The sequence below is a fragment of the Schistocerca nitens genome, chromosome 4 (genome assembly GCF_023898315.1).
Source record: "Schistocerca nitens isolate TAMUIC-IGC-003100 chromosome 4, iqSchNite1.1, whole genome shotgun sequence".
NCBI lineage: Eukaryota > Metazoa > Arthropoda > Insecta > Orthoptera > Acrididae > Schistocerca > Schistocerca nitens.
Window position 1 is genome coordinate 803,510,975 of NC_064617.1, and position 26,981 is coordinate 803,537,955.

General features: G+C 37.2%; 1 protein-coding gene across 1 annotated transcript in view; it reads right to left on the reverse strand.

Moving 5' to 3' along the window:
* Positions 1 to 26,981, reverse strand: part of LOC126253218 (dnaJ homolog subfamily C member 16) — a 158,219-nt gene that overhangs the window by 41,895 nt on the left and 89,343 nt on the right. Inside the window, exon 10 of the mRNA XM_049954403.1 lies at positions 13,628 to 13,897. Coding sequence (XP_049810360.1) covers positions 13,628 to 13,897 — 270 coding nt within the window. The remainder of the gene's footprint in view (positions 1 to 13,627; positions 13,898 to 26,981) is intronic.

Below are 26,981 nucleotides of genomic sequence, written 5' to 3' on the forward strand. Positions count from 1 at the left end.
TATCCATTTCCCTTTTTAAATTTTCTAACCTACCTGCCCGATTAAGGGATCTGACATTCCACGCTCCGATCCGTAGAACGCCAGTTTTCTTTCTCCTGATAACGACGTCCTCTTGAGTAGTCCCTGCCCGGAGATCCGAATGGGGGACTATTTTACCTCCGGAATATTTTACCCAAGAGGACGCCATCATCATTTAATCATACAGTAAAGCTGCATGTCCTCGGGGAAAAATACGGCTGTAGTTTCCCCTTGCTTTCAGCCGTTCGCAGTACCAGCACAGCAAGGCCGTTTTGGTTAATGTTACAAGGCTCGATCAGTGAATCATCCAGACTGTTGCCCCTACAACTACTGAAAAGGCTGCTGCCCCTCTTCAGGAACCACATGTTTGTCTGGCCTCTCAACAGATATCCCTCCGTTGTGGTTGCACCTACGGTACGGCCATCTGTATCGCTGTGGCACACAAGCCTCCCCACCAACGGCACGGTCCATGGTTCATGGGGGGGCACCTCATGGTACGTAATGTATACGAGATAGCGGTGGTCAACAATCTGTGGCAGAACTGAATTCACCATCACTTTGTTCACAGCTATTAAAGCTAACCTCAACAAGCAAACTCAAGACAGAAAAGTTCAGTTTCAGTGCTAAAAGCAAACTGCAATTTCTTGTTATCATTAGTTACCTGAAAGTATCCTCACAGTGACTACACGAGCAGTCGTCGTTGGCATTGGTTGCAGATTATAGGCAACACATACAGACTCCAGACAAAAATAGGAAGAAAAAAAAAGAGCAAATGAAAATGACAATAAAAACCACACAGTAAAGAACTAGAAATAAAAAAACTACATTCACACCAATTAATTGAGTAAAAACTATAATCAAACTCTTTTGATTAGATTTCGAAGTAAATTTTTTGACATCACACAAGATTTGAATCTACAACATTCCACATGGCAGGTTATTATGCTAACAATTGCACTAAAATACGCCAAACACATCAAGAAAGAATACCAGACAAGGAACAGGAAGTGAACTGACCAACTGTTGTGTGGCAGTTTGGCAATGGTGAACAGTTCAGACACGATGTAGAGGAAACTGTCTTGAGCAGCTAAATCGACAGCCAACGCGTAATGGAAATATTTTAGATCTGGTAGCCACGAACAGAACAGACCTCATCGACGTTGTCAGTGTTGAGACAGGGATTAGTGATCAGGATGTTGTCATTATGACTATGGTTACGAAAGTTAAAAAGTCGGTCAAGAAGGCTAGGAGAGAATTCTTAGTAGAAAGAGCAGATAAGCAGTTGCTAGCACCCCACTTAGTAAATGAATTGACTTCATTTACTTCCGGTACGATGGACGTGGAAGAATTATGGACAAATTTTAAACACATTGTAAATCACGCATTGGAAAAGTATGTGTCGAAAAAGTGGGTTACGGATGGAAAAGACCCACTGTGATTTAACAGCGCAATTCAGAGAACGCTCAGGAAGCAAAGACAGTTGCACTCGCGGTACAAAAATGATCGGGAGAATGAGGACAGGCAAAAGTTAGTAGAGATTCGTGCTGCTGTAAAAAGAGCGATGCACGAAGCATACAACCACTACCACCGTCATACCTTAGCAAAAGATCTTGCTGAAAACCCAAGGAAATTCTGGTCTTACGTAAAATCGGTAAGCGGGTCTAAGGCTTCCATCCAGTCACTCACTGATCAGTCTGGCCTGGCAACGGTAGACAGCAAAACGAGAGCTGAAATTTCAAATTTAGGATTTGAGAAATCTTTCACGCAGGAGGATCATACAAACATACCGCCGTTTGAGTCTCGTACAGATTCCCCTATGAAGGACATAGTGATAGACATCCCTGGGGTTTTGACGCAGCTGAATAGGTTGAAAATAAATAAATCGCCAGGTCCTGATGGGATTCCAATTTGGTTTTACAGAGAGTACTCTACTGCATTGTCTCCTTACTTAGCTTGCATTTATCGTGAATCTCTTGCCCAACGTAAAGTCCCGAGCAATTGGAAAAAAGCGCAGGTGATGCCTGTACATAAAAAGGGTAGAAGGACGGATCCTCAAAATTACAGACCAATATCCTTAACATCAGTTTGTTGCAAGGTTCTCGAACATATTCTCAGTTCGAATATCATCAGTACGGCTTTAGAAAGTATCGCTCCTGCGAAACGCAACTCGCCCTTTTTTCACGATATCTTGCAAACCATGGATGAAGGGTATCAGAAGGATGCCATATTCCTTGACTTCCGGAAAGCGTTTGACTCGGTGCCCCACTGCAGACTCCTAACTAAGGTACGAGCATATGGGATTGATTCCCAAATATGCGAGTGGCTCAAAGACTTCTAAGTAATAGAAACCAGTACGTTGTCCTCGATGGTGAGTGTTCATCGGAGGTGAGGGTATCATCTGGAGTGCCCCAGGGAAGTGTGGTAGGTCCGCTGTTGTTTTCTATCTACATAAATGATCTTTTGGATAGGGTGGATAGCAATGTGTGGCTGTTTGCTGATGATGCTGTGGTGTACGGGAAGGTGTCGTCGATGAGTGACTGTAGGAGGATGCAAGATGACTTGGACAGGATTTGTGATTGGTGTAAAGAATGGCAGCTAACTCTAAATATAGAATGTAAATTAATGCAGATGAATAGGAAAAATAATCCCATAATGTTTGAATACTCCATTAGTAGTGTAGCGTTTGATAGAGTCACGTCGATTAAATATGTGGGCGTAACAATGCAGAGCGATATGCAGTGGAACAAGCATGTAATGGCAATTGTGGGGAAGGCGGATAGTCATCTTCGGTTCATTGGTAGAATTTTGGGAAGATGTAGTTCATCTGTAAAGGAGACCGCTTATAAAACACTAATACAACCTATTCTTGAGTACTGCTCGAGCGTTTGGGATTCCTATCTGGTCGGATTGAGGAAGGACACAGAAGCAATTCAGAGGCGGGCTGCTAGATTTGTTACTGGTAGGTTTTATCATCAAACGAGTGTTATGGAAATGCTTCAGGACCTCGGGTGGGAGTCTCTGGAGAAAAGGAGGCATTCTTTTCGTGAATCGCTACTGAGGAAATTTAGAGAACTAGCATTTGAGGCTGACTGCAGTACAATTTTACAGCCGCCAACTTATATTTCGTGGAAAGACCACAAAGATAAGATAAGAGAGATTAGGGCTCTTACAGAGGCATATAGGCAGTCATTTTTCCCTCGTTCTGTTTGGGAGTGGAACAGGGAGAGAAGATGCTAGTTGGTACGAGGTACGCCACGCACCATATGGTGGATTGCGGAGTATGTATGTAGATGTAGATTGGAGGAAACCAGCTCCCCACACTTGATGGGTCAACTATCAAGTAATTTTAATTAGACTATAGCTAAAGCACTTGCCAGAAGTGTTTAAATGCCTGCAACAGGGAAGGCTAAACAGATGCCCTCAGACAATTAGGAACTCTCTAGAAATTAATGCCAAAAAACTGAATTAGATTATTGTTTTGGAGAAATATAAGTAACGCACAAACTTGTATTACAATGATAATCACTTGTGAAAATTGAAAAACTATGAGAGAACTTGGCTGCCCCACACTTGCCTTCAGAAGACAAAATTCCATTGCTGCCAATACTAGTAAAATTATTATTTAACTTTCAGAACCGTTCAACGGGATGGGCATGGAAAGGTTGTGAAGGAGGTTGAAGTCACTCAGGCACCAGACTGAGAGGGTCACAAGTCATAAGGGGTGGGTCCCTCTCAAACTGGTATTTGAGTGGCACACCCATCATTTCCAAACCTCCCCCCCCCCCCCCTCCTCCCCCTGAGAATGGGGTTAAGGGTTCTGAAGGTTATGTAACAATTTTTCAATTTTGATGTTTCTATCAGCAGCAGTGCAATACCACCTCCTGGTGATTATACAGCATTCTACCGTTGTACCTCCAGGGTTTCAGAAGACAACTGCACGAAACTATGAGACATACAGGAAAATAACACATATCTGGGGTAGAGAACCTCTCCAAGTTTCGATATGTAATCTGCACTGCAGCGTAAATGCAGAGAGCAACAGTAGCTGGCAGGTAGGTCAGAACATGATGTATAATGGAGCAATGTGTGTGTCATGGTCCTTGACTTCACTAAATGTGAGTCAACTGTGATGGTTCTGCAATGATTTCATACCAAATACCAAGTAAGAGTTCAAACGGGATACCGTGGGTGGCACAACATTTTCAGTGAGCATGACTTCTTGTATGATGCAAACACTAACATTATTAATAAAGCAGCCTAATTAAAGCAATGTATGACATATGTGAGCCATCCAAACTAAACCAGGTATCTAACAAGGCAGCAGTCTCTTGCTTCCCACATTACTATAATGGATGAAGTAACAAAAAGAATTAAAAGCTGAACCACAACAAATAGTTTACAAATGTGACTGAGACAAGTGCCTTTGCTAAGAGCACGTCATCGCAAGCAGTGCCTCCCCTGGGCTCATGACCATATCGGTTGGACCCTAGAAGGCTGGAAACTTGTGGCAATGTCAGACGAGTCCCGATTTCAGTTGGAACAAGCTGATGGTAGGATTCGCATGTAGGCACAAGTTTTCAACAAGGCACTGTGCAAGCTGATGGTGGCTCCATAACGGCATGGGCTATGTTAAAATGGAATGGACTGGGACCTCTTGTCCAAATGGACTGCTTGGAGACCATTTGCAGCCATTCATGGACTTCATGTTCCCAAAGAATAATGGAATTTTTATGGATGACAATGTGCCATATCACTGGGCCACAACTGTTTGTGAATGATCTGAAGAATATTCTGGACAATTTCAGCAAATGACTTGGGCACCCAGACTGCCCAACATGAAACCCACTGAACATTTGTGGGACATAATCAAGAAGTCAGTTTGTGCACAAAATCCAGCTATGACAACACTTTCACAATTATGGATGATTATAGAGGCAGCATAGCTCAATATTTCTGCAGGGGACGTTCAGTCCATGCCTTACTGATATGCTGCACTATTCTGGGAAAAAAGAGGTCCGACATGATATTAGGAAGTATCCCATGACTTTTGACAACTTAGTGTAATACCTAAAACAAATTACAGTCCTACGTAACAAGCAAATAGGGTCTAAAATTTAATAAATTTTGTATCAAAACTATATCCTGCCCCCGTGGTTTCAATTTGAAACCATTCATCAAAGCAGTAGTGTACACTCAAGAGACTTTTGCAATAGCTTTCGATATACAGTAAAACTTCCCTTAATGGTCATTTGCCGATCTTTAACGGACAGACTCCTCTCAATAGCAGACATTTTAAAACTCTCCTGCAAAATAACATTAGCCCTTATGGTAAAATTCATTCAAATGGTGGACTTTATCAATAACGGACGCTGGCACTGAAATGTATCCCTCAACAGCAATTGAAGCTTCTTAATGATGGATTGTGTGAAAGAAGAAGATGGTTGTAAACTAAATGGCAACAATCATTATCACAAATTTCCATGTTTTGTTAAGTTAAAGTGCATACTGTCTCTGTCTTGAAGCGCGAGAGCTTATATACTGCAGTACTAAGATGTAATAAAAATGGAAGAGGTTGACACTGAATGAAAAGATCAAGATCATCAATGTCTATGAAAAGGAAAAGTTTAGTGTTAAAGACATGGCCACAATGTTCGCTATCGGAAAAACAGTTCAGTGGCTGTTTAAGCAACAAAGTGACATTCTGAAATTGTGTACTGGAAATGATAACCTTGCTAGTAAATGCACTTTTCCCAACGCACCATGCATTACACACAATGCACTATTTGACTTTTGGTTCTGCCATTTGCAATCGCCAAGGAGTTAGGGTGTCATATTTTAAAACATCTGTAGGTTAGATTGACAAACTTAGGAGTAGGCACAACATATCATTTCTAACCGTGTGTAGTGAATCCAGGTTAGGTGGACTTGTCAGACTGGCAAAACAAGGTATCGGGAATCTGTGAACGTTACAAAGAAATAAACATTTTAAGTATGACGAGACTGGTCTTTTCTTCAGAACTCTTCCTAGTAAAACAATGGCCTCGAAAGAAAAAGAATGACTCACTGTTTGTTTTACTGTGCATTAATACAATAGGAGAATTTGCAAAGCTTGAATTATTGGAAGGCTAAAGTGCAAAGCTACGATGTTTTGCAGGTACTGACTTGGGTAAACTGAATGAGGAGTGATATGCCATTAAACAATCTGGGGTGACGAGGGTAATAATGACTGAATGATTGCTGGCATTTGATAGAATAAAGGTGATTTTGTTTATGGATAATGCTACTTCGCATTGTGACGCTGCACTAAAAAAATGTGAAAATAACATTTTCCACTAAATTCAACTTCAAGTTGCCAACCACTGAATCAGGGGATTATTCACAATTTCAAAGTGTTTTACAGGCAAAAAGTGTTGAAGCATACTTGTGTTTCATCTCGAGTGGACAATGTTAAATCTGGTAATGAACTCTGAAGATCTATTCGTGTACTGGATACAATTCTTTGGATTTCTTCAGCCTTAAACCAAGTAACAACCACTACAACCAGCAACTGTTTCAATAAGACAGGGTTCATTTTTAATGACTGTGCTTCAGCAATTGACAATGGTGTCGAAGAAAACAACCTGAAGGAACACGAGCATAAATTTCAGACTTTAGTAGCGGAATCTGGCAGGATCTGAAGAATGTGCCAATATCAATGATGTGTTCACAGAAAGTACATCAACTACAATACGTGAACTTATCCAACAGCTTCATCAAGAAGGGTGTGGTTACAATGTCGAGAATGGACAACTGGATGAAGATGTAGATGACATAATTGAAGCTGAAGCAGTAAGAAAACTGGAACACTACTTTTCAGTGAAAAGTGATGAAGGGTGGCTCAGTTTAATGTTAGCAGTTGAAACACATATTGGGAAGACATTATAAATGATTCTGGTTCAGAAAAAGAATATATGATTATTTCAAACAATCCAAAATGCATGAAATAATTTTTCATATTATAATAGTGTACGGACATTTTTAATGAAGTATTGTAGTTACAGATAATTTTTCACTAGTTTAGATATACAGAATACTGCTGTATGGCACTACTGTATGTACATTGTAGTTACAGATAATTTTTCACTAGTTTAGATATACAGAATTGTATACTGTATCTTTACACTTTTCTCAATAATGGACACTTCTTATGAGCAGACATTTTTATTTTCCCCATAGATGTCCACTGTTCAGAAGTTTTATTGTACTTACTTTCACTTCACTTCACTTCACTTCACTTCACACACATGGAAACAAGCTCACCCCCCCCCCCCCCCTCCCACACACACACACACACACACACACACACACACACACACACGAAAAGCAACAACAACAACACGTTACAATCTCCTACAACCACATAGCACATTCTCCATGCTGACTGTTGCTTTGAATGCTCTAAATGACTGCTAAAATACTACAGTCTCTCTGTGGTTATGATGACATTAGTGGTGTTCTCTAATCTATTCAAAAATGTAGTGAAATTTTTCTATCTGTTTACTCTCCAAAAGTACTTATTTTAACTGCTGCACATCTATCATAACAATACTGTGTATGTTGCTGTATGTGCAGGATGCATCAACTGTATCACAAACACAACCAATATCCTACACTGAAATTATATTGTAAATATAATAAATTTCAGCATGTTCATTTTAATAAATCTGCTAGAAACATCAAGCTTTCCTAGTATTTAACTCCATGATGCCATTTCAGGCCTGCAACTTGGTGTAACCATTTCTTCTACATCTACGTATACATATGTACAAACATCACAAGCCAGCATATAGAGCATGGCAGAGAGTAACGTGTAACACTGTTGTCACTCACTTTCTTGTTCAATTTGAAATGGAGGGAGAGAAAAAGAGCTCCAAAAGAGCACTAATTTCTGGTATGTCATCTTCTCATTTCTTATGCAGGATGTACACTGATGGCAATAGTTGCAAATGCTGGTTCTCCTTTTTTCTCATAAGTATTTCTAAAAAAGATCACCATCCCCCTCCCCCGCCCATGGATTCCAATTTGAGTTCACTGAGCATTTCTGCAATATTTGCATGTTGAATGTACCTACCAGTAACAAATCTAGTACCGTGCCCTTGAATTATACTTTGATGTCACATTCTAATCCAATCTGCTGGGGATCCCAAACACTCGCACAGTACTCTAGAATGAGTTTCGTCAGTGTTCAGCATGCAGTCTACTTCATAGATGAGCTACACTTTTCTAGAATTCTCCCAATAAATCAAAGTCAACGATTCCCCTTCCTTACTATCATTCCATTTCATATCACTTTGCAATGTTACATCTAGACATTTAATCAACATAATTGTGTCAAGTAGGACACTACTAACACTGTATTTAAACATTACAGAATTGTTTTTCCTACTCACTTGCATAAGCTTGCATTTTTCATTTATAAGAAGCTGCCACTCATCTCACCTACTAAAAATTCTTTGCATGTCATCCTATATTCTTGTACCAGCACTCAATGACAAAATTTTCCCATACACTATAGTGTCATCAGCAAACAGTTACATATTGCTGCACACCCTATCCTTCAGATCATTTATATGTATAGAGAACAAGACTGTTCCTATCACATTTCCCTGGGACATTACTGACAATACACTTGCCTCTGAAGAACAATTGCCATCCAAGACAACTGACAAGCTTCTATAACCTAAAAAGTCTTCGAGCCACTCATATATCCAGGAGCCTATTCTGTAGGCTTGGACATTTAATTAACAGTCTGCAGCAAGGCACTGTGTCAAATACTTTCCAGAAATCTAGAAATTTGCAGTGTACCTGTTGTGCTTCATCTATGGGCACAGGATATCAGGCAAGAAGAGGGCAACTTGAGTTTCACAAGAGCAACGCTTTGTAAGTCCATGCTGATTTGTGGGTAGAAGCTTTTATGTTTCAAGGAAATATATTAAATTCAAATTTAGAACATGGTCAAAACTTCTGGTGCAAAATGATGTCAAGGAAACTGGTCTTTAATTAAGTGGGTCCATTTTCTTATCCTCCTCATATACGGGAGTCTTCTGTAATTTTTTTCCAGTCGCTTGGGCTCACGATAAATCAATGGGCCAAGAGAAACAAAACTGGCGTTCTACAGACTGGGGGGGGGGTTAAAGTCTGACGGCAGGAGGAACAGGACTTATGATTGGATGAGTACAGGGTTATAAATACAAAATCAAATAGGGGTTAAGAGGGAGTAGGTTTAATAGTGAATAAGAAAATAGGAATGCGGGTAAGCTACTATGAACAGCATAGTGAATGCATTATTGTAATCAAGGTAAACATGAAGCCCACACCCCCACAATAGCAAGTTTATATGCCAACTAGCTCTGCAGATGATGAAGAGATTGAAGAAATGTATGATGAGATAAAAGAAATTATTCAGATAGTTAAGGAAGACAAAAATTTAGTTGTGATGGGGGACTGGAATTTAGTAGGAAAAGGAAGAGATGGAAAAATGGTAGGTGAACATGGTCTGGAGGAAAGGAATTAAAGAGGAAGCCACCTGGCAGAATTTTGCACAGAGCACATATTATCATAGCTAACAATTGGTTTAAATACCATGGAAGAAGGCTGTCACCTGGAAGAGGTCTGGAGACACCAGAAGGATTCAGACTGATTATATAATGGTAAGACACGAGATTCTGGAACCAGATTTTACATTGTGAAACATACCTAGGGGCAGATGTAGAATCTGATCATAATTTATTGGATATGAACTGTACATCAAATTTGATGAAATTGCCAAAAGTTAGGAAATTAAGGAGATGGGACTTGGGTAAGTGAAAAGAACCAGAGCATGTTGAAAGTTTCAGAGGGACCGCTAGGCAATGACGATAGGGAAAAGGTATACAAGAAGAAGATGAAAGTGTAGCTTTGAGAGATGTAGTAGTAAAGGCAGCAGAGAATCAAACAGGTAAAAAGACAAGGCCTAGTAGAAATCCTTGGATAAAACGTAAGATACTGAATTTTAAGTGATGGAATGAGAAGAAATAAAAATGCAGTAAATGAAGTTGGCAAAAGGGAATACAAACACTAAACAATGGAACTGGCAGGAAATGTAAAATGGCTAAAAAGGAATGGCTATTATATATAGTGGAAAGATAGACACCACTTACAAGAAAATTAAAAGAGGTCTTTGTAGAAAAGAGAAGCAGATGTATGAATATTATGAGCTCAGATGGAAAACCAGCCCTAAGCAAAGAAGGGGAAACTGAAAGGTGCAAGGAGTATATATAGGGTCTATCCAAGGGAGATGTACTTGAGAGCAATATTACAGAAATGGAAGAGGATGTGTATGAAGATGAGATGAGAGACATGATACTGTGAGAAGAATTTGACAGAGCACTTAAAGACCTAAGTCGACACAAGGGCCAAGGAATAGATGACATTCCGTCAGAACTACTGATAGGCTTGAGAGAGCTAGACACGACGAAACTGATCCATCTGGTGAGCAAGATGTATATAATAATTCCAATTCCAAAAAAGAAAGGAGGTGCTGACCGTTTAATAAGTCATGGTTGCAAAATACTAACAGGAATTGGTTACAGAAAAATGGAAAAACTGGTAGAAGCCAATCTTGGGGAAGATCAGTTTCAGTTCTGGAAAAATGTGGAACTCGTGAGGTAATACTGACCCTATGACTTCTTGTAGAAGAACCTTAAACAAAGGCTGAACATCAACAAAAGGAAAACAAGGATAATAGAATGTAGTCCAATGAAATCAGGTGATGCTAAGGGGATTAGATTAGGAAACGAGACACTGAAAGGAGACAAGTTTTGTTATTTGGGCAGCAAAATAACTGATGCTAGCTGAAGTAGAAAAGATATAAAATGTTGACTGGCAATGGCAAGAAAGGTGATTCTGAAGAAGAGAAATTTGTTAGTATCAAATACAGATTTAAGTGCCAAGAAGTCATTTTTGGAAATATTTGCATGGTGTGTAGCCATGTATGGAAGAGTAATGTGGCAATAAACAGTTTAGATAAGAAAAGAACAGAAGCCACTGAAATGTGATGCTACAGAAAAATGCTGAAGATTAGATGGGTAGGTCACTTAGTTGATGAGGAGGTACTGAATAGAACAGAAGAGGAAAGAAATTTTTTGGCACAACCTGATTAGAAGAAAGGATCAGATGACAGGGCACATACTGAGGCATCAAGGGACCACTGTTTTAGTACTGGAGGAAAGTGTGGAAGGTAAAAATTGTAGAAGGAGACCAAGAGATCGAAACAGTAAGCAGATTCAGAAGGATATAGATTGCAATATGTTTTCAGAGACGAAGAGGCTTTTACAGGATAGAGTTGCAGGAGAGCTGCATCAAACCAGTCTTTGGACTGAAGACCACAACAGTAAGGGGCCTATGCTGAAAAGTATGCATGGTAAAACTTAACTGTGATGCCATCTGGACATGACGATTTATTTGTTTTCAACTGTAACAGTTGCTTCTCAACACCAGGAATGCCTATTTCTACACCCTCCAAACAGGAGTCTGCATGATGGTCAAAAGATTTTTTGAAAATGGAACTTAAGCTTTCATTTTGCTGTCTTCTAATGCCACACAAGATTGGTTGATGAGTGACTAAATAGAAGCCTCTGACCCACTTAGCGATATTATATAGAACTAAAATTTTCTCATGTTCTTGGCAAGATCTTTCACTAACATTTTGCTGGTGAAAATTGTAGCATGCTTCATGCTTGGTTTTTTTATACACATGAATTTCTACTAATTTTTGCCTGTCAATATTTCTGCATTCTTTTTTGAACTGAGAATGCAACAATCTCTATTTCCTCAGCATTTTCCACAAGAAATCGACTACATCCAGTTACATGAATGAAATCTCATTAAGTACACTTTTCTGATTTATAATATGAAAGAAGAAAATTACAATAAGAGGAACAACATTTTTTGTGATGACTATAATAAAATAGTACTGTAAGGTGGGGTAAATCTGACCTAGTAATTTCTTGTGGCTATAAAATGCTTATCCGGGGTCGGATCTTAACGTCATGTACATTAAATTATAGGTAATATAAAGGAGCAATTGTTTGCAAAATATTTCTGTTATACCATCAATAGTTTTTGATATCGGTATTTTAAGAAACGTCCATTTTTGCCATTTGTAAAATAAATAATTATAAGCAATTATGTTTTTACATAAATGAACAAAATGTATTAAAACAAATAACAATGTTTAGAGTACTAAATGTACTGAAACTTAAATGAATGTAAATTTTAATTGAAAAAAAAAAAAGATGATTTCATTGCACAGTGGTGTAACAGCAATGTCGATCTCTAAATGTTAAAATCACGAGCGACAGCTCGTACAGACATTCCCTTTTGCATTGCAACAACTGCTCGGCGAATATCGTTTTGATTGCGTTTTGTTGTTTTTTGTTTGTAATTTTTCGTACTATTTTCCTAAAAATAAACAAAAATTCACTTTGTTTCCATAAATAAATAATTTTATACACATAAACAATAAAAAATATACGGTCCGATTTACCCCACAATTTAGCGGTTGGATTTGTCATTTAACACACACAGAAACTATTTAGACGAAATTTCCAACAAAAACAATACATACACTAAATAGGTCACTAAATGCACTACTAAATCACTTACCGTTTGTTTTGCAATCGCTTTATTTAATAAAGTAAATCTAGTGATGCAATTTGCACAAAAATTAAATTGAAACAGTCGAAAACACAATTGTCAATTGAGTGTCTAAATGTCAATTACAACAAAGTTGTCAAGGTGACATTTTCGTTATTTTGAATGCTCTATATGGTAACACTAATGCGAAATTGCTCCGCTTTGCCGTTTCTCACAAACAGAGTGTGGTCGGGTTTACCCACCCGGTCGGATTTACCCCACCTTACCTTATTAAAAATTTAATTTCATGTTTGATAGGTTACAGAATGATTAACAATTGACCGTATAACACACTCCAAAACTGATATGTATATTCACTTTTCAGGTAAGGTGAGCAGTCAAGACATCTCAAATCATCTGCTTGCAGTAAACTAACATAAGAGATGGTACAGGATAGAGTGAGTGTGATTAAAGCCAATTCCAAGTTTAAGAAGCTACTCCATTTGTATTGAACTGAGTATAGGACATGTCAAAGGAGACCTTTGTAATGAATGGGGCCACCAGTAATGATATCCAGGTTAATACCAAGGGCTTAACTAGTGGTTGAAATGATGCCTTACAAAAATAATGTCCTGTTTTGAACATTACTGACTTAAATAACGTCCTTCTACATTTATTAGAAATACATCTAGAAACAGGCTGCTGATAAATACTATCCTGTGTGTTAGCTGAATCTATCTGTGGGGCTCATCAGCATTACAGTCAAAGCAGCCACTTGGATTCATAATAAAGTATCTCTCTCTTATGGAAACAAACTCATTACATAGTAACCATAACTACACTACAAAAGATATGAAAAAAAAAAACAACCTTAACTTGGACTCAATGGGTTACAAATATAACATTTTCAAACACTTCTCTTGAGTAAAATTATGGTAATCAGAAAGTAACTTACTTGCGATAGGGCCAGACTGTTTTGTGAAATGCAGCTATAAGCTGGTTGCGAGACTGTGTATCAACTAGAAGTACAATTGTACGACAACCAGGTTTCAAAAGGCGAACCATCCCATTGTATGTTTCAGCTCGAAGTTCGTGTAATCGTAACTCTGGTGCTGTTGGCTTTCCAGTCTTCTTCATTGTTGTAGCTTCATAATTTCCAGTCTCTGGTTTTGGAGCTGCACCATTTGTACACTGTTTTTTTCGGATGCTTTCTTCCTCAAGTCGGCTAATGGAAAATGCACAACACTTTAATATGTATGGGTATTGTTTCAAATAATAATTCTGAGCCACAAAAGTATTTAGATTTTTGAAATGTCATGATATTTATATGCCTTTCTTTAATTTATCTAGGATTTTAAGCTATTACCAATATGTTATTTAAAAAATCACAAAGCATAAAAATGTTAACTGTGTAACTGTATTTTTATGTAAACAATATGTTACTTACATATAGCATTATGTGAGGTTCCTTAAGGAAATTCACCCTTGCAGGAGCATATTTTCAAATTCCCATGAATGTAGCATCAGAAGCTTACCTGGTGCTCAATACATCATATGGCCTCTCAGTTACCTTTGAAAGCTCTTCAGCCCCTGCCATAATCTAGTATTTTATGGATTGTTTACTACATTGTATTCCAAAATGTTCTGCACACGATCTTAGTCATAACAGAGAACCTCACACTCTTGTTCCGGGCACTAGTAGCAAAAGGACTAAAAAGGAAGGGAAGTTATACACCACTGAAAATGGCAGTATGGAAACTGAGGAGTTGGTGCAACATTACAGCTGTCCACCATGGTGCCACAACCAAGGTGATGTGTCATCAGGGGGACACCGTCATCAGAGGGACACCCTGAGTATAATTCGTCCCCGGACCAGCCTGAGTCGGTTGTAATGCTATTTGTGACATCTATGTGGATTGGCATATTTGTTTGTTTTACAATGTTTACATTCCAAGTTCTATTAGCAGATGAACTCTGATATTGCACAAACTGGTTTTTGATGGGCATGCTTATTTAAAACAGCTCGCTTGCATCGTGTCTAAGTTTTCTGTAACCGATTTCATTTTGTTAAGCAAATTGGGGTGGTACTCAGTTTGTTTTGGGTGTAGCTCACGTTTAAAAGAAATTATTTTTTGATGACTGTATGTCTTGTGGATTACTTAGAAACATTTTTCATTTCTAACAGCACTAAGAAACAATTACTAGGATGGCACTCAGCATGACCCGTTCACAGTTTAGTTGGAATCCAAACAGTGAAAAACAAAATCTGGACTCAATACCTGATGAAGACAACTAGCAAATTTGTTGAAATATTGTGTAAAGAGAAAACCACAATATGGCAATCCCAAAAACTTGTAAACCATCAATTTTGCCAAGAAAGCCTCAAGGATCACAAAAGACATTATATGTGCAAGACATGGATTATTTCAAGGAGAGCCAAATTTTCATCCACTAATTTTCATGCGCTTTTTCTATATCACATTTCATGTGAAGTCAGAGGAGAACTATGACTCAAATTATTGAAAAATGACATAACAAAACCTCTCACTGAATGAAAAAACTTGACGTGTATTGCTGAAGATATGAAAAATTAACTTTGTATCAAAACAAAAATTCTCCTGAGAAAGCTATAAAGTTATGAGACAGAACTGCTCGGCTGTACTTATCTCAGCAGAAGTTCACAGACACATTTACAGCAAGTATATACATTATCCTACTTTTTGGAACTAATAGTTCCTTTATTGGGGAGAACAGAAAGATAGATTTGGCAAGGTTGAAAAGGAAGGGCAAGTCACTAAGACCCTTACACGAAATCTCCCTGCTGCGAGAATGAGGGAACAGGGACCCTCTAATCTCATCCTGCGATATGAGTGACTTGTCCTTCCTTTATTTTTTAACCTTTCCCAATCTACTTCTTTCTCTCTCTTGCGGAAGGAACTACTAATCATGAAAAACAGCTTAAATAGTTATGAGGAAAACAATTACCCAGGTGTCTGTGTGTGTGTGTGTGTGTGTGTGTGTGTGTGTGGAGAGATTGGGGGGTGGTGAGGAGAGGGAGGGAGGGGGGAGAGGGGGGGGGGAGAGAGAGAGAAATAATTTATAGAAGAATGGAAAAACTAGTGGCGACTGACCTAACCTCAGGGAACATCACTTTGAGTTCCGGAGAAATGCGGGAACACATGAATCAACACGGACTTCAGAACTTATCTTACAAGGTAGGATAAAGGGAAAAAACCTATGTTTGTAGCATTTATAGATTTAAAAAGAGAGCTTTTGACAATGCTGACAGGCATATACTCTTTGAAATTTTGAAAGTAGCAAGTATAAAATACAGGAAGTGGAAGGTTATTTAAAACTTTTACAGAAACCAGACTGCAGTTATAAGTGTGGAAGGACACGAAGGGGGAGTCGTGATTGAGAAGGTAGTGAGGCAGGTTGTGGCTTCTCTCCAACATTGTTCAATCTTTTTGTTTAACAAGCAGTAAATTAGAACAAGGAGGAATTTCGAAAGGGAACTAATATTCAGGGAGAAGAAATAAAAACACTGATATTTGCCGATAATATTATAATTCTGTACACAGGAATCGAAAGCGCTGTTGGACTGAGTGGATAGTGTTTTGAAAAGAGGTTACAAGATGAATATCAACAAAACTGAAGCAAAGGTAATGAAATGCAGTTGAATTAAATCGGGCAATTACATTAGCAAATGAGAACCTAAAGGTAGCAAATGAGTTTTGCTATTTGCGCAGCCAAATAAATGTTGATGACTGAAGTAGGGAGGTGTAAAAAGTAGACTGGCAACAGCAAACAAAGCAATTCTCAAAAAGAGGGATTTGTTAACATCTAATACCAATTTAAGCGTGGATCATCAATACAGTGTATTTCAGTTTTTAATACATCTATGTTTCTCCCAGTACTGACAAAATATTGAATACATGTATTTGTCTGGAGTGTAGCTTTGTACGGAACTGAAATGTGGACAATATTCAGTTAAGATAAGAAGAGCGTTGAGGTTTTTGAAATGTGGAGCTATAGGAGAACGCTAAAGACGAGACTAGCAGACCAAGCAAATAATGATGAGGTACTGAAGCAAATTGAGGAAAAAAGAAATATATGACACAACTTGATTAAAAGCAAGGATCGATTCAACGGCCACATCCTGAGGCATCAACGAATCATCAGTCGGGTAATAGAGGGAAATGTGTGGAGGGGGGATGGGGGGGGGGGGGGGAGGGGGGTGTAAGAGGTGAATTGGGAAGCCATACTATGAATACAGTAAGCAGGTTCAAATGGATGAAGGTTGCAGTAGTTCGCTGGCCATCTCCATTACCCTTTCTTGTGTGGTTTATTGCCCAGTTATGACCCTAGCAGCTCAAGTCTGAATTCCTTTGATGTCTGCTGTAATGCTTATCTTAGAAGGACTAGAAATATTGGTACAGTGTTCTAGAAAATGTCATGCTAGCATCTTTATGCAGTTTCCAACAAACTGCCAATAAATCCCCGCCACCCATTTGTCTTCCCTGCTAGCGATTTCACCTATTCATCTCATTTTGTATCACTTTTTAGTATCACCTCCCGAAATTTACATAATGTAAATCGGTCCAAAAGTTTACCACTAACCTTTAAACCAGATACCACTAAAATCTCGCTTTCCAGGCTTCGTTTTTGCCCAATTCACATAATTGGTTTCTGAGAAATTTCACACAAATAATCTGCCATCTGATAATCCACTTCCAATATTAGTGCATCAGCATTGATTCACGAAAACTCACTTCTATAACACACAACTGCACTTACTGATACAAAATATCATGCAAACAGAAGATGCAGCTTGTAATGAAACTGGCTGTATTGCGTCATGTGGAGTACCTGATACAGCATGTTTTGTAGTACACAATGCATGCTAAAAAAAATGTGGGTAATGTATAAGGACACTTAGGGAATAAGGTCACTTAGTGCAACAGTGTGAAATAGTTGTAATGAAAATGTTAAACTATGTTACGGAGCAATAAATATATGTTCTTAATCAGGTAAAGAAATACAGTTAGGATAAGTCATTATCACTTTGATATGAATTTCAGGATGTTTTAGCGAGAAAGAACAAGTTCTGGAGTCAGTGTTAATAGTGTATAAATGTTAGTAACCTTCTTCATTCAGTTTTGTAATTGTAGTTTGATTAGTAAAATTCACTGTTTGCCGTAATGCAAATTAACTGTGTAAACCATTAATTTTCAAAAAGCTTAACATTTATGTATCTTTGCAAGTCAGGACAACATATTCTTACAGAAATCATCAACTAAAAATCTGCAATTAAACTCTTAATTAATGTTTCTGGAACAGTCTATAGAGAAATTCAGTGCAAGGTCCACTTATTACGAAAACTAGAGAATATTCTCTTAAACTGGAGACGTAACCTGTTTCAGAAAGACAATTTGTATCATAAATAATGTTAGAAGAATGATTCATTAATTCTTTGTCACACAATTTAAAGATTTTGTGATGTATGTAATTATTCCACATTTTAGGCATCAAATGTTGTAAAATATCATTTTGAATGTTTGAATTGTATTTTGATGTTGTAGAAATATTACCAGTTCAAAATTGTTTCATAAAATTGCATAATTAATTAAATTACGTAAAGCTATTTGAGAATGTTCTGGACTGAATAATAAGAACTTAATTGTTAACTGTACATATATTTCAAAATTGCACTTGTAAAAGACTGTTATTTTTGGAAATATGTGTTATCACTGTACTTGTTTTAATTTCTACTAAAACTCTGTAATGTCAGTTTTTGCTGGTTTAACTTATTGCAATTGTAATATCAAACATGAAATAGCATAATAATGTCAAAGAACATAATTGTTAAAGGATGTATAAATACATCTTGTCCAAAGCCTTTGAGGAGGGCAGAGGGAGTGAGGTTGGAGTACTATCTGGTGTGTTCCGGTTCCTGGTAAGTTGTAACAGTCAGCTGTTGTATATATGTATGTAATAAAGAAGTGTTGTCAACAGATTAATTGGTGTACGTCTGGTAGTGACACAAGACTTTCTGCAGTGAAGTCATCATCTCCAAAAATGTAAAACAAGGTGCAATCAGCTATACTATGTTAAACCTGAATGGAAGGGATTGCTACGTTGGATTTGGTGAATGGAGCTGGTATGCGAAGTTATGTTAGATTTGATGTTGGAGCTGGGCTTCCGGGCCGGGTTAAGTTTTAAATGGTTTGATGAGCTGGGATAGTTACATTTTAAATGGTGGAGGATCAGAGGATTTATGACATACCAGTGTATTCTTCAGAAGAAAATCTGCCTACTTTGGGTGCACAAGGAGAGTGAAACTACCGAACGAACCATTCTGGAATTGAAGGAATTTCGAAAACACGGACAGCAACGACTGACAACCGGTAAAGAGATAAGTATTTACATTCTAAAATTTCTACTTTATCATGGAGAAAGATTCAGAATTTGGTGTTAATGTCAGTAAATATGAGCACACCCATAACACAATCAGATGTTAGGGAAAGTGTTTCTGACACTGTAAGAATGTTGACAGTGTTAGAAAAGATGTTTTCAGACTTTTAACTCGAAAACTGAAAAGTCTCATGCAGAAATACATTCAAGACTCGAAAGTTCTCAGGCAGAATTAAGTTTAAATTTGAGCCAGCAAATCGACAATTCTCAGGCAGATCTACAAGTTGTAAGTCCAAATTTGAACCAACAGATTGACAGTTCAATTTCGAAGGCTGTGAATGATTAAAATAAAAAATCGATGCAAATTTGGAGCAGATAGCGCAAACTAAGCAAACTTTCGAAAAGTGGCATATTACTTTTGAGTCAAGTCATGAAGTACTTAGTACTCGAGTGGACACTGTTGAGGGCAAAATTGCAGAGTTTGAAATTAATTCAACAAATGAAATTTCAAACAACTGGTCAAAATTTAAAAACATTGCTGATTTTGTAAATAAGGAAAATTCTCAACTGAGAAATGAATTTGACCAGTCGAAATGATTTTTTGGAAACGAAATTGAGACTTTCAAAACTGATACTGACAGAAAGGTCACAGAAATTGGTAGTAGGGTAGTTAATGTCGAAAAACTGTAGACCAAAAATTTGTAGAAATACAAGAAAGTATGTATGGGGTCTGGTCAAATTTCCCAATAAAAACTTATCCAGGAGATAACAAACTACACCTAAAAGACTTTTTGCAATTAAGCAAGTAACAGTACAGTTTTGAGATGTGTGACACTGTTAAGATAAAATTTGTAAAGAAATTACTTGATGGTGAGGCACCTTCGTGGGCTGATCAGTATTGTTCCGTGGAAATGTCTTTTGAAGATTTTGAAAAATGTTTTCTAACTAAATTTTGGTCTGAAACTGAGGAAGCACAAATTAAAAGTGAATTCTCGAACAGTCCTAGTTATAAAGAATCTGACGGGACAATGAAAGCTTATTGTGAGAAACTGTTACAAAAATTAATGCATCTGGATAGACCATTTGATGAGCTCACTCAGATCGATGCATTAAAACAAAGGCTTCCAAAAAGAGTACAGTGGGGTCTAGTCTATTGACCAGATGAGTCCATAGAACAATTCTTGAAATATGTGGACAAACTTGACAGAGACTTTGAACAGAATAATAGATTTAATTTTAATCCCAATGACTTAGTCACAGAGAGGGTGCGGACCAAACCATGGGAATAATAATAATAATAGTAAATGAAGAAACTTTAATAATAACAGGGATGATTATAATGGCAATGACAGGAGAAATTTCAGTAGAAATGATTAGTACTAGTAGTTACTTTTGATGAAGTAGGCTTAGAAGACGATGTTATTGCAAGTTTACATTATCAAGAAGAACAATCTAATGTTGAAATGAAAGGTAAGAATAACTTTGATAATTATGGGTTGTGCAAACTTATGTGTCATAATGCTTTAGATGTAAGTTGTCATAATGATGTTTCTAATGAAGTTTCTGTAGAGTCTGATGTTCATGTGGACGTGGTTAGTGAAAATGATGATGTGAGTGGTGATGGTGATGTTAATAGTGTTTTTAGTGTAAGCTTAGGTGATGGTGATGATGATGGTGGTGGTGGTGGTGGTGGTGGTGGTGGTGGTGGTGGTGATGATGATGATAGGGATTATGATGATTATGTGCTAGAAGATTCTGATGGTGAATTGAATGGAAAAGTACATGTTGAAGTCAAGGAGGATGCTATTAGTAACAGTGTTGAGAATAGCAGTCCCAGGAACTCTAATTACATACCATGTGAGAGTCAGATTGTACCAGTCCAGCTTAGTAATGCATCAGGAGACAGGGGGGTTGACTGTGCTGATGTTTCTGAGATTATCTTGAAATCTGTTTGGGACAAATTTAAAGATTACAATGATGACAATGAAGCTAAGATCAAATTAAGGGAAATTTGTGAATAAACTTCTTCTAAGCCAAATGAAACTGTCAGACAGGATACTATTCAGAACATGTGAGGTAAATAGCAACTCAAAAATTACAGTAAATTCTACTATATGTTTGAAGAAGGTATTGCCTAGTAAAGAAAATGCAAACATGGAACAGAGGTTTGATGAGATAGTAGAAGACCTTTTGTATGAGGGACAGGAAGACAGGGAAAACACCACTATTGGCAGTCCCTACATAAAAATTAAAGCTGCAGATTGGGAAGGATTTTGTTTGATTGACACAGGGAGCCCAATTAGTGCCATCTCAAGTAAATTAAGAGATATAATTAAGCATGATCCTGGTTTTATTGACTTACCAGTTGCTGGAATAAAAATTAGAGGAGCTGCCGGTAGACTGAGCAAAATTATTAACAGACAAGTATTGTTATCCTTCAGTGTAAATGATGTACAGTTTACTGAAGGATGTCTTGTAATAAATGATCTGAATGAGAATGTACTGTTAGGCATGGACTGGATATTGAAAGCTAAAGCAGCATTTGATTGGGGAAACAGATTGTTTATCTTTAATGACCCCAAGACAGGGGTAAGATCCAGCACTGACATGTCAATTCAAAACTGTGCTTTGGGGGAGGGGATTGAAATTGGGTAAGTTATCTTTTCTAAAGACAGGGGTTATTATGTAGAGGAAATTATTGAAGATTATGATGATAAAGATTATGGGGACATAGTTAAAGAAAAATTAGGGGAATCAGATAAATTGAAACAAGAACAAAAGGTAGAATTAGGAGAATTATTGTGGAATTACTATGACTTTTTGATGACAGACCTGGTAAAGTAAAAGATTATCAGTGTAAACTCAGATTAAAACCACATTAGCCTTTCTTCAGAAAGCCTTATGGGGTACCCATTGCAAAAAGAAAATATGTAGAAAAGAAACTTCAAAAGATGGAAGAGTGGGACATCATTGAGAGAAATAAGAGCCAATTCGATAACCCATTGGTAGAAGCAACAAAACGTGATGGTAGAGTTAGGCTCGTGCTTGATTCAAGACACCTAAACAAGTATTTGGAAAGGGAAACTGATCATCCAGATAACATAGACAAGTTACTACATAAATTTGAAAGAATGAAATACATGGCTAGTTTAGAGCTCACGTCAGGATTTCTCCAAGTAGAATTAGAAAATGATTCCAGAAAGTATACTGCCTTTTTGTATGGTGGAAGATGTTACCAGTATTGTCTAGCACCATTTGGCCTTAGATTAGATTAGTTTTTTGTTCCATAGATCCGGGCTGAGGAGATCCTCGTGGATGTGGAACATTTTTTTTTTTTTTTAAGCTGAAATAACAATACTAATAGTATGAATATATATAATACATCATTTGTTTCTATTAAAAAATTCACCATGGAGTAGAAGGAGTTGGCCACTAGTAAGTCTTTCAGCCTCCTTTTAAACTGATCTTTATTTGTAACTAAATTTTTTGTTTGCTGGCAAATTATTGAAGATGAGTGTTCCTGAGTAGTGGACCCCTTTTTGAACTAAAGCAAGTTCTTTTAAGTCCTTGTGCAGATCATTTTTGTTCCTAGTATTGTATGTATGGACTGAGCTGTTTGTTGGAAAAAGAGATATATTATTTAGGACAAATTTCATTAAGGAGTAAATATACTGGGAGGCAGTAGTTAGTATACCCAGTTCTTTGAAGAGGTTTCCACAGGACGTCCGTGAATTTACTCCACAAATAATACGTATTACACACTTTTGAACTCTGAAAACTTTTGTTTGACTTGAAGAGTTACCCCAAAATACTATACCATATGACATTATGGAATGAAAGTAGGCAAAGTATGCAAGCTTTTTCATTTTTATGTCGCCTATGTCTGCTAACACTCGAATTGTAAATACAGATTTGCTAAGGCGTTTCTGCAGTTCTGTGGTGTGCTCCTCCCAACTGAATGTATTATCAAGTTGTAATCCCAGGAATTTAAGACTGTCAACCTCTTCTATCTGCTCTTCTTCATACTTTATGCATATGCTGGGTGGAAACCTCTTACAGGTTCTGAATTGCATATAGTCTTTTCGAAGTTTAATGTCAGTGAGTTGGCTTTAAACCATTTATTAATATCCATGAAAATATCATTAGCAGATCTTTCTAGAACTACACTCGACATACTATTTATTGCAATACTTGTGTCATCTGCAAACAAAACGAACTTTGTTTCTGGCAGTGTAACTGATGAGAGATCATTAATGTACACAAGGAAAAGCAATGGCCCTAAGATGGATCCTTGTGGGACACCATATATTAATTTCTTCCCATTCTGATGATAACTGATGAGTTAATTCACTAGTCCCTTGCACTGACACCCTTTGTTTCCTGTTAGTGAGGTATGACTTGAACCATTTTGCAGCACTGCCCGTGACACCATAGAATTATAATTTATTTAAAAGGATGTTGTGGTTCACACAATCAAATGCCTTTGACAAATCACAGAAAATACCTGCTGCTTGTAACTTGTTATTTAATGAATTAAATACATTTTCACTGTAGGTGTAAATAGCCTTCTCGATATCAGAACCCTTCAGAAATCCAAACTGTGTTCTTGATAATATGTTATTTGTGGTCAGATGGTTGAGAAACTGCCTGTACATTACTTTTTCTAAAATTTTTGAGAATGCTGGCAAAAGTGAAATTGGTCTGTAGTTTGATGGTATCTCTTAACCCCTTTCTTGAATAGAGGCTTTACATCTGCATATTTTAGCCAGTCAGGAAATGTCCCAGTTATAATTGACTGATTACACAAGTAACTTAGAATTGTACTAAACTCACAAGAACATGCCTTAATTAACTTTGTTGATATTGTAACCACTAGAATGCTTTGTTTTTAAAGATTTTATTTTGGAAGTTATTTCTTTTGGTGAAGTGAGTGACATATTCATGTACCTGAAGCTATTTACTGATCCTGACAATCCCATTCTAGCAGTAACGGATATAAAATACTTGTTAAATTGATTTGCCACACTATGTCCATCGGTTACTAATGTGTCATCTACCCTTAATGCTATTTGCTCCTGTTCCTTTCTGGTTCTACCAGTCTCCTCTTTCACTATATCCCATATTGTTTTATTTTGTTCCCTGACATTCCTATCTTCTTCTCGTAGTGCATTTGTTTAGATGTCTGAATTACTTTTTTAAATGTTTTACAGTATTCCTTGTATTTAGCTAAATCATCAGCATTGGAGCTATTCTTGGTCGACAGATACATGTTCCTTTTTGTCTTACAGGAAATACTTATTCCTTGTGTAATCCACGGTTTTATTATAGACTTCTGTTTAATCTGAGTAACTTTTAGAGGAAAACAGTTTTCAAACATGGTACTGACTTTGTTCATGAATGTGTATATTTTTCATTCATGTCATGAGCACTATAAACATCTTTACAGTTCATATCTTTGAGCAGTTTTTTAAAACGCTCAATTTTTGGTTGATTGACTACTCTCCTGTACTCAGATTTAGCAGTCTTGATAATCTGCTTAGAATTTACATATAAAACAAGGACCCTTAACGTTTCAGTAGCAGAATTCATTAGAGCTCTTGACTCTGTTTTGGGAAAGGATCTTTGTCAAAATTAACTGTTTATATAGATGACATTTTGATTACTGGGGAAACTTAGGAGCAGCATATTAATACTTTGAGGGAGGTTTGCAATAGACTGAGGAAGGGGAGAATGTTACTTAAACTATCTAAATATAAGTTTGCTGTGAAAAAACTGAAATTTTTCGGCCACAGCATTTCTGAGGAGGGTATTTTGCCAGATTCTGAAAAACTTGAGGCAACTGCAAAATCCCCAATTCCTAAAACCAATAAACAATCGAAGTCATTTTTTGGGATGTGCAGTTACTACTGAAAATTCATTAGTACCCAAGCTTTGAATGCTCCAAGTCTCAACAGATTGCTGAAGAAAAACACAATGTGGGTTTGGGATCAGGAATGTGAAGCTGCCTTTGAAGAAATAAAAACACAATTATGTAACAGTCAAATTTTGTAGCGTCCCAATATGAGTTTACCCTTTTGCATTATGGCAGATAGCACTGATTATGGTCTAGGGCTTCACTTTTTCCAAGAATTAGATGTAAATGGGAAAATAGAACACAGATCTATCACTTCTGCTAGTAGAACTTTGAAAAAAACATGAGAAACAATACACTGTTACAGAGAAGGAACTTTTGGCCATTTACTGGGCATTTTCCAAATTCAGAAATTATTTATTGGGACATCAGATAGTTGTCTACACTGACCAAAAGGCATTACTTTATATTCAAGAATGTAGGTTCATCATGTAAGGATTGCCAGGTGGGCACTCTTGTTACAGCAATTTAACTACTCAATAAAACATCTTACGCGCGTATGATAATGTAGTTGCTGATGCTTTGTCTAGGCTACCTGTGGGGAGTGACTTTGAAGATAACAGTGGAGAATGTGAAAAGGAATTCAAAATTATGTACTCAAGAGGGGTGGACAATGAACAAGAAATCAGTCATTTGTAATGACATCAGCCAGAATCAGAACCATGACAAGAACTTTAAACTGGTCAAAAGGTATCTAGGAAAAAGGGGACATGAGAAAGTGGAGATTATTACAAAATTTACAAAGAGATGCTATTCAAGAGAAACAGTATAGATAGCGATGTACGGAAATTACGTTGGCCTGATCAATACATTGATGTACTCATCAAATACATTCATGAAAGTTTTGGCCATTGTGGAATTCAAAAGTGTATCCAGAAAATCAAAGAGAATGTATACTTTAACAATATGGCCATGAGAGTCAGAAAAAATTTTGATAGCTTGTGACAGGTGCCAAAGAGTAAAAGTATCAAATCAAACTTGTAGAGGATTGATACAGAACATCTTGCTAAAAGAACAACCCAAGTTAGTCACTGTGACTTATATGGAGCATCACCCAAGACCAAAGGAGTCTATTGGTACATCTTTGTTATGGTTGATGTTTTTTCAAAATTCATTAAGTTATAACCTCTTCGGGAAGCAAAAAAGTACAAGCATTATTTCAAAAATCAGAGGGGACTATTTTGGCAGGGTAGGAAAACCTCCGAAAATTTTATCGGATAATGCCACTTAATTTATTTCTGGACCATGGAAAGCTTTTATTGAAGATGAAAGGATAAACCACATTCTTATTTCAGCCTATCACCCATCGGGAAACCCTTCGGAGAGATACACGAGAGAAATTGGGCGATTCTTTAGTACATACTATAATACTAATCATGCTAGTTGGATTGACTATGTTGAGAAATTTGAAGATGTTATAAACTGCCTACATCATTCCTCAACACGTTTTTCACTTTATGAAATACAGTATAATAGCAAACCACCATATCCAATTAGTGATTTCATTGATTTCCCAGTCTGCAAACCATTAAGTACTCAATAGAGAGAGTGGAAATTGTAAGAAAAACCATGAAATCTCAATGTGACATAAGGAAATGTAGACATGAAAAAAGATTGAACCCTACACAATTTAAAATTGATGACTTAGTCCCTGTTAAAACACAAGGGAAATCTAAAGCCATCAGTGGGGAATCAAAAAAGGTTTTTGACATATAAACTGGACCTTTCAGAATTCAGGACAACCCACATCCGAACGCTTACCGTCTAGTCTACCCAAGTTCTGGGAGACTGTTTGGCCTATGAAATGTAACCAAACTGAAATTGTATAAAACAAAATGTAAGAAAATATTTTATAATGGATGTTTATAGAAATTTTAAATACTTTCATGCTGTAATTTTCCCAGGATATATTGTATACTATGTTATGCTGTATATATTTGTTCCTCGGGGGAGCATACATCCTTGGTATGCTAAGTGTTTGGCA